The sequence below is a fragment of the Phyllopteryx taeniolatus genome, chromosome 22 (assembly GCF_024500385.1).
Source record: "Phyllopteryx taeniolatus isolate TA_2022b chromosome 22, UOR_Ptae_1.2, whole genome shotgun sequence".
Lineage (NCBI taxonomy): Eukaryota > Metazoa > Chordata > Actinopteri > Syngnathiformes > Syngnathidae > Phyllopteryx > Phyllopteryx taeniolatus.
The window spans coordinates 7,516,227-7,533,599 of NC_084523.1; the positions used below are offsets into that span (position 1 = coordinate 7,516,227).

The following is a 17,373-nucleotide window of genomic DNA, read 5'->3' on the forward strand; positions in this document are numbered from 1 at the left end:
AACATCGTACTTGGCAATCCCCTTCATACTAAGAATAAATGTGCCTTTCAAAAGCACCTCCGGGCTGCATGTGGAGATCGTATCGGTTTTATTATCTGCCTGCTGCTGCAACTCAGGATCTACGCTGGTGCTTTGTGATACAAGTTTATTTTGTTCCGTGACCACAACAACACTGTTTTTTTTTTAAAATAAGAAAAGTACCACCCTATAATATTGTACTTTATAAAAACATAATGGATTGACACAATTAGTTAGAATGTAAAGGATGAAACAGTTTTTGCTTCAATTCCATGGACATTGCACTGTTCCTTCTGGTGTGCGCACCAGACATAAAGACACGCAAGAAGAAGAGTTTCACAACTGGCTCAGTGAGCCGCAGTAATATTTGTCATTTTTTGGACAGGATACAACTTATATGCCTGTGAGTATTATATTGATTTTTACGTGTTGCTCCGCTGTTTGCGTTCAAATATCTTTCGCTTACAAGGTTATAAGGTTTGGTTATAAGTCCAAATAAAAAAAAAAACTAAAACGTCCAAACAACGGCCCATTTCTGGAAAAACATGCAAGTCAGGTGACTTGTATCTCAAGGCGCCACGGTATTTATATTAGCGCAGTTCTGTGTTCACTGGCCGTCATTTATCCTCCGTGTCAAGGAAAAAGCCAGAAAGTCTGACAGCCCGAGTTAGTTATCCCGCGGTGCCAAATGTTCCTCTCCTGAATGTTAGCACAAGACAATTGGATCACTGTGGTTGGGGCACTGATTCATGACATCACATGAGTATAGACCACAATCGTCACTTTGACTTTAACTTTCATTTATGTTGTCGGGGAGTGATGCCTCCGGAACTTAATCACCCCCATTATCTTTGCCAGAGACGCTCGGGGGAATCAAAATATAGGGGAGGCCTCATTAAGCGCCCTCGACGGGATTTCATGGTGTCATTTTCAAACCTCATTTACACATCGATGCTACGGTGCATTGGGAGAGGGCTCATTCGTCTTCTGTTATGGACAATGGCGTTGAGACACTTACCCCTGCTTTATGTTTGTGGAATTGAGGGGAAATACGGTGTGTGTGTGTGTGTGTTAATATAGTTGGAATGAGTTTCTAATATTTGCAGAGAAATGAATTGTATATATTTCTACCTGTTGTGTTGCTGCAGGGTCAATATGTTCTGTATGTGGAGGCCTTTGCATATTCAAAATAATTAGAAAAATAAGAAAAGACAAAAAGAGGATGCATCCAAAATAATTATTATATATTAACTATTTAATATACCATGTATGGGGAGGATCTTTGCACATTCAAAAATAGGATAAGCGGAACAGAAAATGGATGGATGGATGGAAGATATAAAGGTATACAGATATTAAATGTAGATAAAATAAGTTATAATTTTAAATCAAATTTAAGTTCATCCCCAAAAATATTGCAACGTTTTATTTAGGAGTGTGAGGACAAGTGCTGTTTAATAATAAATGTTTGTTATAATCTAGGGGCAAAAGTGTTGGGATGCATGGCCATCAATATTGAGCTGACACCTCCTTTGCAGCTATAATCAGTAAGTAACGCTCAGATGCCTCCATTCCTAGGAACTTCTTCTGTTTTCCATTTTCTGATACCTGCTGCGTTATCGTTCTCGCTAACCCATCTGTTTATGCCAAGTCCCTAATTAATAAGCACAAATGCCGCAGAGGTGCCGTTGCTACGGAAACCCAATCAAAGCAATCCAAACCGCGGGCAAGTAATCAGACGCGGCAACATAATGATCATGCTTTTTATTTGAATATTTAAGAAAGTTTATGCAATTGACCGACCGTACAGTACATACGGTTTGTACAAGCAGACAATGAGGGTTAATTGTCCTCCATCATTTGTGGGACAACCAGACGAACGGAATCGCGCGCTAATCGAATGCCACGTCACATCACACACACATGACCGATTTTGGCATCACACGCACACACACACACATACACTCACACTCTGTACAAAAGAATGTGGTGCACTGGTGAGATTTGTCATAGTTGAAGTGTGTGTGTGACTTGCGAACTTCTGAAATGTATAAATGTTAGAAACCTTATATATGTTTATCATATAGAGTACAGGTACAACAGACTGGCTTACATACTGTACGTACAGTACCACAGGGTAAGATTACAGTCAAACCCCATTCAAATGTTCATTTTGGGGCCTTTTTGAATAAAATGTTGGTGTCTAGCAGGCACAGCAGTCGGCTGGTTAGCACATCTGCCTCACAGTTCTGCGGACCGGGGTTCAAATCCCGGCCCCGCCTGTGTGGAATTTGCATGTTCTCCCCGTGCCTGCGTGGGTTTTCTCCGGGCACTCCGGTTCGCTTTCCTCCACACAGGCGGGGCCACGATTTGAACCCCGGTCCTCAGAACTGTGAGGCGGTTGATCCTAAACAGTCGCTCACCGTGCCGCCTGCCAAAATTCAAGTGACAAGTCCTAAAAATGTTCAATGGCAGACCTTTAAATGTTGACTATAATTGGTACATGATTCGGGGTATGTAAATGGTACATAAAAAAAAAAACAGAAGAGGTCTACTCATAGGTCCCTGAATACCGACACAAACTGTAAACATTCCCAATGATGTCATTAGTCAATTAAACGCCGCTGGCTTCCCCCATCGCCATCTTCTCATCGCCTCCTCTCGCCGTCCTCGCTCGGGCAGGCCCACGGACGACGTGGGCGCACAGCGTCAGGGTGGGATTGTGAGGCCGAGCCTGACGCAGCTCGCTGGACGGCGTGGTCATGTTCTGGGGACTCTGATTGGACGAGACGAGTTGACGTGAGAAGACAAGGTTAAGACGATGTGGTGTCTTTTTTCAGTTGTCTTTCGAGTTCCTGTAATGTGTCATGACCCCAATAGATACAGACCTCATGTCAACGCTCTTGTTTAGGGAGCGTATCGTGGGCATTTTTGTCGAGCCACGTCAGTTCGTAACACCAGTATAAAGAGGTGTCGGATTAGCCGAATCATGAAGTTTGAAGACTAAGCTTCAAGCTGACCTTTCGCTGGGTTTCGCTTGTCTGACTCACTCACCCTGCACAACGTGATGAGGATGAACGCCGGGATGCAGATGAGCGGCGTGAGGATGAGCAGCGAGCCCACGGCCAATCCCCACGTGCCCATTTGGTAGTCGTACACCATGAGCGACTGTGTTTTGGCCAGGTCATACAGCATGGTGACCTGTCGCCGTCGACAGGAAGTCAATCAGTCAGTCGGTCAGCTGCCACGCCGACAACAGGAAGTGACGGAGGAGGACGGGCTCACCACGCAGAGCAGCGGCGTGACCAGCAACCAGCAGTACTTGAGCACGGGGAACGGCCGGTACCCGATCATGTCCTCGATGTTGTCCAAGAAACGATCGGCGCCTGAAAGTGCAAATGATTTGGTACGAGTCGCCCCGTGTTAAACGTAAACGCAGCCACCTACCATACACCCAGCCTATGACGATGCTCTGAAAGCAGGCGATGATGAGCAAACTGGTCCCACTCGGCCCGAAGTTGTCAATCAGGTGGAAGAGCAAGATTCCTCCCTTTAAAAAAAAAAAAAAAAAAAATGTTTTTTTAAAAAGCATATATATTTGTAATTAGCATCGTCAAAAAAATAGGAATAGAAAATTTAATATATGAGGCTCTAATTGTATTTAAAAATGTAATACAAATATGATAGCCCACTATTCCATCCTAAAAATGCATTTATATACAGTGGATATAAAAAGTCTACACACCCCTGTTTAAATGCCAGGTTTTAGAAAAAAGAAATTAACAACTGAGATCGTGTTTTTGCACAAGTGTGCACACCCGCCTATATCTGGGGGTATGGCTCTGTTAATGGGAGTCAACACACACCTGCCAGCATTTAAAATACCTCTAATTAACCCCAAATAATGTTCAGATGTTCAAGTAGGCTTTCTACAAAATCACAATTTGAACAGGGCTCAATTGCAATCGCTAAAAAAGTAATACAAATGTGAATTAAAAATAATGCAAACATTAATATGGAAATATAAATAACTATTCCTCCCATATATAAAATTCTAAAATAAAAATAGTTGAAATACTAATTGTAAATACATATACTATAATTACATATTTATATAATTTGTAATGAATAAATATATATTTTATTGACATCCATGAAAATAACTTTTATCCAAAACATAATGGCCAATTTCATTGTGAGTTATCTTCCTTCTCTCTCTGTACCTCCGTGACGAGGGGCAGGCCCAGCAGGAAGCAGACCACCGCAATCAGCAGAACCAGGATCTCCCGAGCGCAGGGCCTCCTCAGATGCCGCGGGAACAGGTCACTGATGGCCGTTGCTAGGCTCTCCACGCACACAAACTGTGGAGAAACACAAACGAGCATTTGTTCAATTTCAAAAAGAAGATTGTGTGTGATGTGATCATGACGTGCCTGAGTGTCCAAACCCAGGAGGAGCATCATGAGGAAGAAGAGCACGGTCCAAAAAGGGGCGCCGGGTAGCATTGAAAGTGCTTTGGGGTAGGCGATGAAGGCTAAGCCTGGACCTGGGGGCAGCATGGAAGTCACACGTTCAAAGCCAGTGGTGGGAAATAACAAAGTACATATACTTTATGACTGTACTTCATTGGATGTTTATTTAGTTTTTGAAAGACTTTTCACCCAGCGACCCTAGTGAGGATAAGCGGTACAGAAAATGGATGGATGGACTTTTTACTTCTACTCCTTTCCAGTGCTACGCGGGTTAATAAAAAAGGGAAACTATTTTGTGGCAAGTTATAAAAACGGATGTTGTATATAGTAATTGACGGTAAAAAGGATCTATTTTTCAAAAGAGTTGAATCAGTACTTCTACTTTCATCAGTATTTTTTTCACACAAGTATCTGTACTTACATACAAATCTTTTTAGAATCACTTATTGTACCGATTATTCTATTGATTGATCGAGTAATGCATGTGCATGTGATGTGCAGGGATGATTATTGTCCACTTGGGGTCGCCATCCTCTTGTTCCACACTGTAACACCTTTGACTTTGAGTGTTTTTGGCTTTAAAAGGTGGCGCTCGGCCCGGCTAACCGTTAACCAGTCTGCTGGTTAAATTCCTTGGCGTTAGTTGTTGTTGTTTCTATGGATTATTCGATTAATCGTTTCAGCCCTTATTGCCATCTCCGCAGAACACAAACAGGTCGCCGAGCGTGAATGAGGACCCAGAAGTGGACCCACCGCTTGTAACGACGTCCTCCACCGCCACGTCCAAGTGAAACGCCATGAAGCCCAGCACAGAGAACACCACGAAGCCGGCGAAGATGCTGGTGGCGCTGTTAAGAAGGCACAGCGCCACGCAGTCCCTTTTTTGGACAGAAACAGGTCAGTAATCACATAACATGAGGAGGCTCTGGTGGTATTGGTGGTACTGGTGGTTCATTTGTACCTGTAGCAATTGTTGTTGTACTTGTTGTAGCTTCCTAGAGAAGTCAAGACTCCCTGGCATATGGCGTAGGTGAAGAACACCTGAGTCCCCGCGTCAAACCAAACCTAGACAGGGCGACACTTTATGATAAATAAATACAAATAATGACTTTGAGAATCACTGTCCGAGACAGACGAGTGACACTGATACTAAATTACGAAGCATTTTTTCATGTCGACGGAGTTGGCCATGAAAATTCGATTATGTTTATATAAAATACAGTGCTATTTGTCTTTATTAAAAACACCAATTAAAAAAAAAAAAAAAATGCGCTATTTTGGAGGGGGGGGGGGGGGTGGCTTGACTGGATTAATGGCACTTTAATTAATTTCAACGGAGAAATTGATTTGGGTACTCAAATTAATTGAATTATGAGCTTGTCATGCAATGAATTGAACTAGTAAGTCAAGGTGCCACTGCAGTCTGCCCGCTTTCTTATCTGTGACTTTAAGTGTGTGGCTTTTAAAAGGCGGGGCCCGGTGTGGTGAGTGACGTGGGTGTCAGAGAATTAAAGTAGAGTTGGCTCTTGTGAGCTCATTTTAAAGCAGCTGGCTGCTTGTCTGTGTGTTGTTGAGTGCCTGGATGCCAGTTGTGACCACTGAAGAATATTTATTGCATAAACTTTGGACATTCTGTCTTTTGCGCAGCAGAAATTCAAGTCTGGGTAAATTTGCCGATTCAATTTACCGCCATTTTGCGATGAATATTGTCTGAGGTCTGCGCTCACTGACAACCCGACGAGCATGTTCCCAGTCCGCCTGCATCCTGGCGTCTCTTGCGCGAGTGCTTTCCCCCACGACAACACATGGTTGCTATTAGCTACAGGCACCCATAAAAAGAATGCAATTTACATGCGGACACATGGCCGCCTTGCTCGCACACAGCACTGTTATATCCTGCGTGGTTGATTGATTGATTTATTTATTTATGTATTTATTTTTCTATGTCATCCTCCCCAGCGCCCGATGATTCACTCTGGACAAAGGAGACACATTCATACGTGGAGAAACAGAACCCGGGCAGATGTTTGACGCTCACATGTAAAATCTCTTGAGAAATCGCATTCCATAACCTTCCATTTGAACAATTTACAAGTGTTAATTCCACAGCTCTGTGCAACATCAGCTTTGATAAATCGAGTGTCTAAAGATAGCCGGAGGAAGTCTGCGCGGGCATGACCCCCACGGGGCGATAACCTCCGACTCCTGACGCCTGAACCCCAAGACAGCGAGACTTCACTTTAATATACTGCAACACATGATCCCATTGTGTTCAAGCATGCCAACCATCCAGCGCGGCGCAGCGCAGAATTCCCCCTCCGGGATGAGACATGCATCTTTGTCCTGACGACATCCATGCATGTGCACTTTCAGCCCATAAAGCCAGTAAAACACTTTTAAAACTGGAGGAGGTGCCTGTGACGAATCTCTGCTCACTTTCCCTTTCTCTGTTTGTTTTTCTTGTTAAGGAGGAAAGCATGGGAGCGGAAACGAGGCAGTAGGAAGAAAACGGATAAGCGCTACATCATGTGCTGGATGCTTTAAGGGGCCCCGATTTCAGTCTTTAAGAAAGAGACAAGCTGAACGGGGTCGACGCACAGAGCCCTGAAAGGTAACAACCTATAAGTTTAAATAATGCACATCTATTATTATACCCAAATATAGCGTATCAATTATTTTTAAAACAATACAAATATATTTTAACTTCAAATAATTGCAGATATATTTCGTAAAACATAAATAAATAGTAGGGATAATAATAATAACGAACAAAATAATGAATGTATTTGAAAAAATGATGAATAAACCCGCCTGAATGAGTTAAAAACAACCGAAAGAGCACATTTATGTATGCTTAAAATGATTTATATTGGGAAAAAAACATGCATTATGTATTTTAATGATATAATAATTAACAATTGCAATTGTATAATACTACTGCCAATATAGTATCATATTTTTAAAAATATATATTTTCACAGCAATATTACAAAAATGGTCATATGTATGTATTTTTTCAAACATGTATAAATGTGTAACATGGCAGAACCTTGAAGGAGTCAAAAACCTAAAAGCGACACAAAGGGCACATTTGAAATGCTGAAAACGATTATGCACGCACAACAACACTTTACGCATTTGCTCTCACATGACACAGCTGTGAACAACATAAAAAAAAGACCATTTAAAAGAGGGTTATTCTGTCCTATCACATATCATTCCATGCATTTTATAATTGTGATTTATAACTTTTTGTGTTCTTCTTACGTCCGGCCTGCCCAGCTGGCCAAAGTCGGGCAAGAGGTAGAATTTCAGGCCCTCGCCAGCACCGGGCAGCGACACCCCGCGGAGGAAAAGGATGATGAGCATCAGGTACGGGAAGGTCGCCGTAAAGTACACCACCTGCAAAATAATGTGGGAAACATTCAGACTTTCTTTCTGGGACATTTTTAGTCGGGTTTCATCCAAAAACAACAAATGATTGCCAGGAAATAAACGCACTTCCAGGTTCCCGGAGATTCTTGGAAATAACACTAAAATGTCAGCTTCCAACCAAAATGGTTGACTTACTGTGCGTTTTCAAGCATGGCTTCTTGAGACTTTTTTTTATGTCTTCTCATGATAGACAAGCCTACCAAATGTTCAGTTGTTAAGCGAAGCTGGCTTTGGGGGCTGAAATTGAACAATATAATTGCGTGCTCGGGTCATAGGTCACAAATATGCATACGCACCTTGCCTGTGGATTTAATCCCCTTCCAAATGCAGAAGTAGCATACGACCCAGGCCAGCAGCAGGCACAGCGCCAGATCCCAGTGCACCTTGCCGAGAGACATGGACTCGGACATCCTCAACACGCGATTGCTGCGCAGAAAGAGATAGGGAACGCGCCCGTCAATCAATCAGTGGGACGTTCCGGACACTGAAAAGCAGCGATAAACAGAGCAGGGTGCACAGAACATGCCGACAAAATGAGCAAAACATGTGCAGCGCAGCATTATCGCTGTAGAAGAACGAGCACATGTTTTAAATCCACCGGTATATAGCAGCTGGATCACATCAGAATATTTAAAACTGAGTGCAGTTGTGCAATCTTCATCCTTGTTTACATTTAATTCGGTGTGATAAGTGACTACATGTGCCTTGTGAGGAATGCATTGTAACACTTTGCTGTCCACAGCCGCTTTTGTTTGCCTTGTGCTGTCGACGAAATTGTGTCTCTGTGTATGTAAAAGTGTGCGTGGTTGTCATTCTTTTTTGTTTCTTTTTTTTCCTCACGTCCAGAATTCCTCCTCGGCGGACTTGACCATCAGGAATGATCCATTCAGGGATCTGCAGAGATGGGGCGAAAGCAAGTCAGTTACGGCAGCGAATCAACTCCAAGTACTCCAAATGTACCGCAATGTATGCCAGCATGATATCTTCTTGATGGTTCTCATGCATTCTAAATCCTCTACGAACCCCTAATCCTACCCTAGCCCCTAACCCTGGACTACTACCAAAATATCTTCCTCTTCTTTGGTGCTAATACAAATAAGAATGATTTGACTACCTTTCCCTTGAGTTTTTGCCTATCTTGGAATTCTCTCAGCAGAAGACAGAGAAATTGGACCTCAGCTCTCGCTCGTCAAGTTGGAGGCGAGCATGATGAGGAGGAGGGAGGGGGTTCCCAGGTGTCCCAAGCAACTCACGTGTCGGTGAAGTTTTCAAAGTAGTCGTAGGTGCTGATGTTGTTGAGGAAGGACCAGTTGCCGTCCGGTTGGAACAGATGCGGGTTGGCGTAGGGGCTCTCGCGGTCGTAACAATTATCTGCGAGATGAGACCGAAGATGATGAAAGAGCACCGGGGCGTCTTACGGGAAGATTAAGGGAGTGTTCTGTGGCGGAGAGCCGACCCGGCTTAATCGAAGCCAGATGCGCCTCGCCTCTCACCGGTGTTCCACCAGTTTTCGCACGTGGACCACGGCAGCGGGTTCTGGAAGGAGTTGAACAGGTAGAAGAGGACCCAGGCCAGCACCACGATGTAGTAGATGTTCAGGTAGATGACTATGATGAGCGAGGCAACCCCCACGCCTGAGGACATACACGTTGATGAGACCACCTGCTGTAAACGTGGTATACAAAGTTTGAGAACTACTCATTTCAGATCACGGTGTCATCATAAACCATATGGAATGCATGTAAACACAGTGCATGTCCTGACCACGAGGGGCAGTCATTGCAGGTTGAAGCCCTAAGACAAATGAAGGAGAAAGCAGACATTGAAAAAGAAATGAATCAAAACATTGCCACGAGGCCCCTTCGTGGCGTTGAGCAACGCAAACGCAATCTGATTGGATGTTTCTTTTTGTGATGAGGCAATTCTGCGACATCGTTTGACGAAAAATGCTAAATTTCAGATCATGTAAAATGGTTGGTACATTTTGTTTATGAAAACATTGGTGCATTTGTACTTCACATGACCTTTTCTTGTGAACAAACACCCTATTAATTTCTGTTTGTCACAAGGTCCGCAAATGTTTACTGCTACAGCTACACATCGCTACTCTTCATTTATTCAATAAATCCGAGCCTTGTTCGACTCTCCTTCTTTTTTACTTACCCTGAAACATAGGGCAAATCGCCCTCCAGGCGGTGACGGTGCCCTGGCTGGTGTACTGACCCAGCGCCGTCTCCAGGAAGAAGATGGGGATCCCGCCGAAGGCCAGGAACAGGAAGTACGGGATGAGGAAGACACCTGGACGGCGTGGCGTGAGGGGAAAGACAGAAGAGGGCAGGTTCGCAAGATATTCAATAGAATGCAGTAGGGGCCTCGAGTTACGAGTGACGGAAATTTTCCAGATATTAGCCATCATTCGGCCGATTTCTGCTTTGCCTTGCGAGCACAAATTTGAAATACAAGCGTGGCAGTGAACTAAACTCACTTCACAACAAGCAAATTGGCATATACACACACAGGCACTCACGAGGACAATACGCAGGGATATATTCTTTATCCTCTGCGAAGAACGACTAATATTCCTGCAGCTTACTGAGGAGTTTTGACCAGGTCCATGTATTAGCATCGTCTCGCATGTGGGAAACGAGAGCAACAGTTGCTAAAACTGCTTTTTAGCGGTTTATTGAAAGCCGGGGGAGGAGTAAAACATGGCCAGACCCTCCCATGCTACACACCATGCCCCGCCTCTTCAAGGCACATGCATGTACACAGACGCTACAATGCGTACAGTGCTTTCGATACATTTTGTTCTTGCAATTTTTCTATCTCTTTAAAAGTGTTTAATAAGTGTGATGATTAAGTTCAAATGTGTTGAAGTTTAATAAGTTTAAATGTGTTTAAAGTATGTGGGTGGGGTCAAACTACAGTATATATAAAAACAATTGTATACGGTCTCCCTAGAAGATGGATTTTCACCAATATGAGGAGAGAAAAGGTTTGCATTTTTTTGGGGATAGACTCAAACTACAATTGTGTTGGGCCAACATCTTGAAGCCATTTTGGAGAACAATCAAGATCAGCATTCCCAAACTCCCATGCACACACGCACATAAACATGTTGCTCACCACCGCCGTTCTTGTAGCACAAATAAGGGAATCGCCACACGTTTCCTAGGCCGATGATCTCTCCAGTCATGGAAAGCAAAAACTCCCACTTATTGGCCCACTTCCCCCTGATCGGACCCCCTTCATTGGCGTCCACTTTGTTTGGATCAGACTGTCTAGTGGGACTCCCTCCGGTTGTTTCTTCAGTCATGGTGTCTTAAGTCTGTTGCATGCACATAAATAAACATTATAGAGCCAATACTAACATTTTCACACACAGTGTTGTGTCATTTCATCTCATTGACAGACCTAATATTGGTTTTTGAATCACCACATATTGCTGATTAATTAAAAAAAAACAATTACCAACCCCAAAAAATGCAATTAACTGTTAATTAAAACAACCAAACAACTTGTTCTAGTGCCAAGAAATGAGATATGGAACTCACCAGTGGGCTTTGCAGTGGACCCTGTGTGGAAGACTCCACAAATGAAGGAGTGGGCAGGAGTTAAGAGGGGGAAATGTCTTGTTCTGAAATGGGGTGTGTCCTTGAAGGATGCATTATTTGGGGGGGGGGGGAAGAGGAGGACTAAAGAAAGTGAACACATGCCAAACATGAGGATGAATTAGAGCGGTTGTAATGCGTGGATGTGTTTATTGTGCATCATCAAGAGAAGATAAGCGGAAGGTAATTCAGTCCAGCACTTCTTATCTTATTTTGAAAATTTTATGATATTATTTGCTGTTTTACTTTACACTGGGAACTGGCAAGGTTGATTTCCCTGACGTTTCTTGTACACCTAGAAGAACAAAATCAGGGCAAAATGCTTATACAATGCGAATGGGGCGTCTTAATGTGAGCCGTGCAGGTGAAAATCAGGGCGAAATATATGCAAATTACCGAGACGTGATTGGCACGTGACCATGTGACGTTTCCCGCTGTGACAGCCCAACCAGGAAATGAAAGTGAACGTCGAAAACGGAAGATTTGGTGCTTAATTCCATATTTTTCTCTTTATTATTTTATGGCAGCGGGCGCCTGGCACACGCTTACGCCGTGAGAGTCGCGACGTTCCGCGGCGAGCGGCGTCATGTTCGGACTTCCAGGATGAATCGCCTGGATAGACGCCAGTGTGACTAAATCAAATCACCTCCAGGCTCCCCCAGTACCCCCCACCCCCATCATCCTCGCCTGGTGGTGGTCGTCGTCGATGTGTTGCTTCGGCATCCATTGTTTGACTTTAGCGCGATGCTAGCCACTAGAAGCGCCGAGGATGAGTCCCCGGAGGTGGAGGAGATGGACACCCTGGAGCCCAACTGGTGCTGGTTCTACCTGGCCGAGTGCGGGGTGTGGCACATGTTTGAGGTACTCTTTTGTTTTGTGTTGTACTTGAAAGCTCACGTGACATTGCTTGTTTTTCTCACTGTGAGAATGCATGGACATACGGGTACTTTGTGACGTAAGCGCGCAAGCTCCCTATTGGAAAATATTGCTGCTTATCGATAATTACTTTCGATTCAGGTTGCGATGTTATCTCTGATGTTGTTTTCTTGAAATTAGCTTACTAATTTAGTCTTCATCAAATCTAGGCAAATAGTTTGTAGAATCCAACTTGGGTTACTGATTTACTTTTTTTTTTTTTTTTTTAAGCCAGAGAAGCTAACTTCCGCTGTATTATTTTTATGTTCATATTTCACATAAAAGTAAAAATAAATAAATACAAAAATTTAACTTTGTCTGTTAAAGCATAAATTGACTGAAAGGCATCTGCGACTGTGTCGTTCTTCACCATATCCGAGGGCATTGCAATATGTGCAACAATTCATTGATTAATGGATCCAGTAATTGATTATCAAATTAATCGACAGCTATTTTGGTAATCGATCAATCGGTTCGAGACATTGTTTAACGTAAAATTGTCCAGATCATCAGAATTTCAGCCTCTCAGCAGTAAGCAGACTGATTCTCTTTGTTTTTAATCAAACTAAAACATTTACAAGCATCTGTTTTTACTTTTGGGGGGGAAAAGTGTTTTGCATATTTTATGATATGTTATAGAACAAACTAGTAACTGAATCGTCATCATGATTGAATAAGAATGTCAATTTGAAATAATGTCCTGTTTTTGAATGAAGTGATGTAAAGTTAAAAAATCCAATTTGTCCATTAATCTAAAAAAAATAATTGAGGAATGATTGTTCATTGCAGCCCTAAATATGATATAGCAATGATGGGAAATGTTTTATTACATTTGTGTAATTTAGTTACTGCTACTGTAAGTTCTACTGTAAGTCTGCTATTAAATATACGGAAGTAGGAACACATATCTTCTGATGTTTACACCATGGAGATCCCTTTTGTTTTTGTTTCAAATAGTCCTCACCCGTGTCATGGGATCCTCAAATGCGTAATGTAAGACTAATATGAGCCATCTCACGGCAGATCGACCCGAGCGCCGCCTGCTCCGTGACCAGCGCTCAGATCGAGCAGTGCTACAACCGGAACCAGCGCGGCGTCATGGAGTTCTACACGGCCAAGTACACGTACCGGCTGGACTTCTCGGGTACATCATCCGCGGCGAGATACGTCACGTTAGCTCGGGTGTCGCTCATGTTTGTTCGCGTCTTTGCCAGTCATGCGGCAGGTCAACCTGACGACGGGGAAGCAGCGGCCGATCAAGCGCTCCCTCCACTCGGCGACCGGTTTCAGGTGGGAGTGGGAAACTTACATCATGTGATGGCATCATCTCGTCTGGTCTTTGACCTTCGCTTCACCTTCAGGTTCATTTGCGACAACCTGGCCTTGCCTGTGCCGTGCCACTGGGAGAGGATCAACACGGATGAGCCCTATCAGGTACAAAACAAAAAAAGGGTTTAAGCCATGAAATGGAAATGGTTGCAGCGAGCGTCACAACAAGCAGCAGGTAGTGAACAATTGTTTTCCACTCAGAGTTGAAGTATACAGTACTGTCAAAATACAGAAAATCACGCTTTGTGTATCGAACCAAACCACATAACCTCGTCGAAAGTCCACTAGCTTAATGCTAACACGCTAATGGGATACGCCATAGGTGAGCTAACAGAACTAGCATGGAAATTCCGATAGTTTTAAACTTTTAAACAACTTATGTTTGAACAAGTTGTAATAACACATACAGACAGCGCATACAATAGTACTCACAGGCATATATTCTTTATCCTCTGTGAAAAACGACTAATATTACTGCAGCCTAGTCGCTACGATCTTCTGCGTTCATTATTAAATCTAAGTGTAGTGTTGGTGGCCAAGCCGCACACAGCTTAAGGAGCAGCACAATGTCAATGGCTATTGAAGCATGAATTCAAGAGGCACAAACTGTTGAATTTTTTTACTTTCTATTTAATTAATGGCATATCATATCAAATATTCATTTCAAATGGGGAAGATGAGTTATGAATGTGGTCTCGGAACAAATTAAACTTGTAAGTCAAGGCACCACTGTCTAGTTATTATCTGTTATTCATCCTTCCCTGTGAATTACATCTTTTTCACGTGACAGCTGGTCCAGCTGGGCCGAGACACCTACGAGTTTAAAGAAGTGGCCCGGCTTTATGAAAGGACCATGGATCGACCCATCAAATCCATCCAGAGGATCCAGAACTTGGACTTGTGGGAGTTCTTCTGCAGGTTGGTGGACTCGCAGGGAATTCCGCCTCGAAAGTGGCGAGTCCCGCTTTTGTTTTCACGGTGTGAGTAAATTCCTAGCCGGGGCCGCGAGATGGGCTCCAGAATGTGGAACTCAACAAACAGGCGTAAAGCTTTCTTTGAATTAAAAAGTTATATATTTTTGAGAGAAAAAAGTTGTAATATTACCAAAATAAAGTAGTATTTTTCCGAGAATAATCATGTATTTTTTTTGAGAAAGTCATGTTAATTAAAGTAGATTCCCTGAAGATTACATAGAAAGTTGAAGTTTCCACTATAGTCTTGTACGATTACAAATGTTATTTCTCTAAAATAAATTTTATTCTGGAAAAAAAACAAATAAAAATAAGCCAGCACTTTATTCTTGAAAACATACTTCCTTATTCTTTTAAATATATTACATTTGTCTTCAAAATATGCCACTTTTGATTGGATAATGGCACTTTTTCCTTAAATGATACTACTCTGCTTGAAAATATAAAAATGTCTCAGGTATACTATTTTCTCAGAAATATGACTTCATTGTCAGAATATTTTCTTGAAAATACATCTTTTCCCCTTTCAATTCAATCCCATTTGAGTGTGGCCCAAATACTCCTTTGTAACTTTCAAATGTGTTTGCGTGTGTCCCCTTTCCAAAGGAAGAAAACGCAGCTGAGAAAGTTGAAGCGCACTCTGGACATTGAGGAGCGGATGCTTTTCCATGGCACGGGACACAACAACATCCAGGCCATATGCATGTTCAACTTTGACTGGCGGCTCACGGGAAGCAACGGCGACGTCTACGGCAAAGGTATGAAAACGCCCATGCTCGGCTTGATCATTTATTTGCTACTTAGGTGCGTTTTCCTGCTTCTCAGGGAGCTACTTCGCCCGCGACGCCAAGTACTCCAGTAAGTTCTGCCACAACACGGGCAAGCACAACAGCAACCTGCAGCGGCACGGGCTGGCGCCGCCCATCTTCGCCAGCGAGCCGTCGTACAAGAGCATGTTCCTGGCGCGGGTGCTGGTGGGCGAGTACACGCTGGGCCACCCACTGTACTGCCGCCCGCCATCCAAAGACACCAGCCTCACCAACTTCTTCGACAGCTGCGTGGACGACACGGCCAACCCTAAAATCTACGTCATCTTCGACAGCAACCAGATCTACCCTGAGTACCTGATCGAGTTTTACTGAGATTGCGCGCGCTCCCTTTCCCAGCGGTTCAAGCAATGTCAAGGTGATCTTTGTGCCTAAGTCGAGCATGAATAATCTCAAGTGCCTTTGAAGAGGACAATGACAACTCTGTGAGCTTTTTTCCCCCCACCGCGCGTACACATGGGACATTGACACTAAATAAGTCTACAAAAGAAAAACAACAATGACACTTGAGACTTTGTCATAAATCTTGGTGGCTATTTTGTGCATATATATCGACGCAGAACATCCTCATGGTCTCCACATGTGTAGCACTGTCACGACAAGTAGACCGCAACACAGAATGTCGCTTTGCAATGTGTGCATAACAAATCTTCAGATGTTACATTTCTTTGTGCGTGTGTGTGTGTACAGTGCTGGTTCTCGTGTGGTGAGGAATAAGAAGTGACTGAATTCGCCACAAGGTGGTGCAATAGTACACGTATGGTTTCAGAGAAACTTTGTCAATTTGAGTTAAGAAGTCTGTAATTTGCACATCGTGTGACTAATAAACGTCTTTTGATATAGAACACCTTAGAGGGATGATAAAAGAATACGTAGTTTGATTTTGCTTGTAATTATCAGATAAAATTAATAAAGGCAGTATATCAGGGAATAGCTAACTAGCAATGCTAAACAAATATCCGGGTATTCTGCGGGTTGAATAATGACGTAAATAACCGGATGTCAGAGAACGCTAGTTAGCTGGTTACTGGCTAGCTTTCCAACCCGGAAAACGTTTGGATTTGACAGCACCCCGCCCTCAAATATTGCTCTTTTGGCTTCGAGATTGCCAAGTGCTGTCATTTACACCCTTACGCGTCAGTTCTTTCGGATTTTTGGTGTTGAGAAACGACAATTTGCCCAAGTCTATCAGTAATGAAGCCGAACCCACACACACAATTAGCCAATGTGGGGAAGATGGAGGAGCTATGAGGCAATTTTACGACACATATAATTCCTTTAATATGGCACACAAAGATTCTTTCCTCTCTTCTAGGTGACAGGTGAGACTTTTGAATGGGTTTTTTTTGGTTTTGTTTTTAATTTTAGTTTTTTTATACAGCTGTGACTCGTCAGATCGACTTGTTCTAATTCACGTTTGTCCAAGAGAGGTCGCTGTTGCTATACAAACGTGAGCCATAGGAGTCACTCTCTCTTGTGCTTTTTTTCTTGTGATTTTTGTTGCACAGTTTCATTCAAAGACACACGCACTCATAGAGCCACACAATCACACACACTTTCAATCAAGGAATACACAGTTACACACAGACAGAAAATCACATACAAATGCACACCTACACTCATGGTGTCCATAGAAACACAAAAATACATACAAATACACATACTCATGGAGTACAAACAAACACACACAGACCGCAATTTTTACAGTCACACGCACACACAGATACAGTTTACTTCAATACACACAGTAACACAAACACACACGCATGCCTTCACTCATTGAATACATAGAAAC

The 17,373-nt window shown here is 43.0% G+C and overlaps 2 protein-coding genes and 1 long non-coding RNA gene across 3 annotated transcripts; 2 read left to right on the plus strand and 1 right to left on the minus strand.

Moving 5' to 3' along the window:
- Positions 1-1,767: 1,767 nt before the first annotated feature.
- Positions 1,768-11,610, minus strand: LOC133472053 (sodium- and chloride-dependent betaine transporter-like). Its single transcript, XM_061762379.1, has 16 exons — positions 11,480-11,610; positions 11,052-11,253; positions 10,089-10,223; positions 9,419-9,559; positions 9,179-9,296; positions 8,766-8,819; positions 8,222-8,351; positions 7,758-7,892; positions 5,452-5,555; positions 5,244-5,368; positions 4,452-4,564; positions 4,242-4,379; positions 3,466-3,568; positions 3,304-3,404; positions 3,073-3,219; positions 1,768-2,794 (listed from the first exon to the last, which is right to left on the minus strand). The coding sequence occupies exons 2-16, from the start codon at positions 11,239-11,241 to the stop codon at positions 2,633-2,635; spliced, it is 1,896 nt and encodes a 631-aa protein (XP_061618363.1). The 5' UTR covers positions 11,242-11,253; positions 11,480-11,610; the 3' UTR covers positions 1,768-2,632.
- On the plus strand, positions 4,477-6,952 carry LOC133472059 (uncharacterized). The gene is made up of 3 exons (XR_009786576.1): positions 4,477-5,387; positions 6,450-6,530; positions 6,600-6,952. It is a non-coding gene; the product is annotated as an uncharacterized LOC133472059 (long non-coding RNA).
- Positions 11,611-12,261: 651 nt separating the features above from the next.
- Positions 12,262-16,430, plus strand: LOC133472056 (protein mono-ADP-ribosyltransferase PARP11-like). Its single transcript, XM_061762384.1, has 7 exons — positions 12,262-12,397; positions 13,475-13,595; positions 13,666-13,741; positions 13,813-13,885; positions 14,571-14,698; positions 15,358-15,509; positions 15,577-16,430. Exons 1-7 carry the CDS (start codon positions 12,281-12,283, stop codon positions 15,891-15,893), a joined length of 984 nt encoding a protein of 327 aa, XP_061618368.1. The 5' UTR covers positions 12,262-12,280; the 3' UTR covers positions 15,894-16,430.
- The last annotated feature ends 943 nt before the right edge of the window (positions 16,431-17,373 follow it).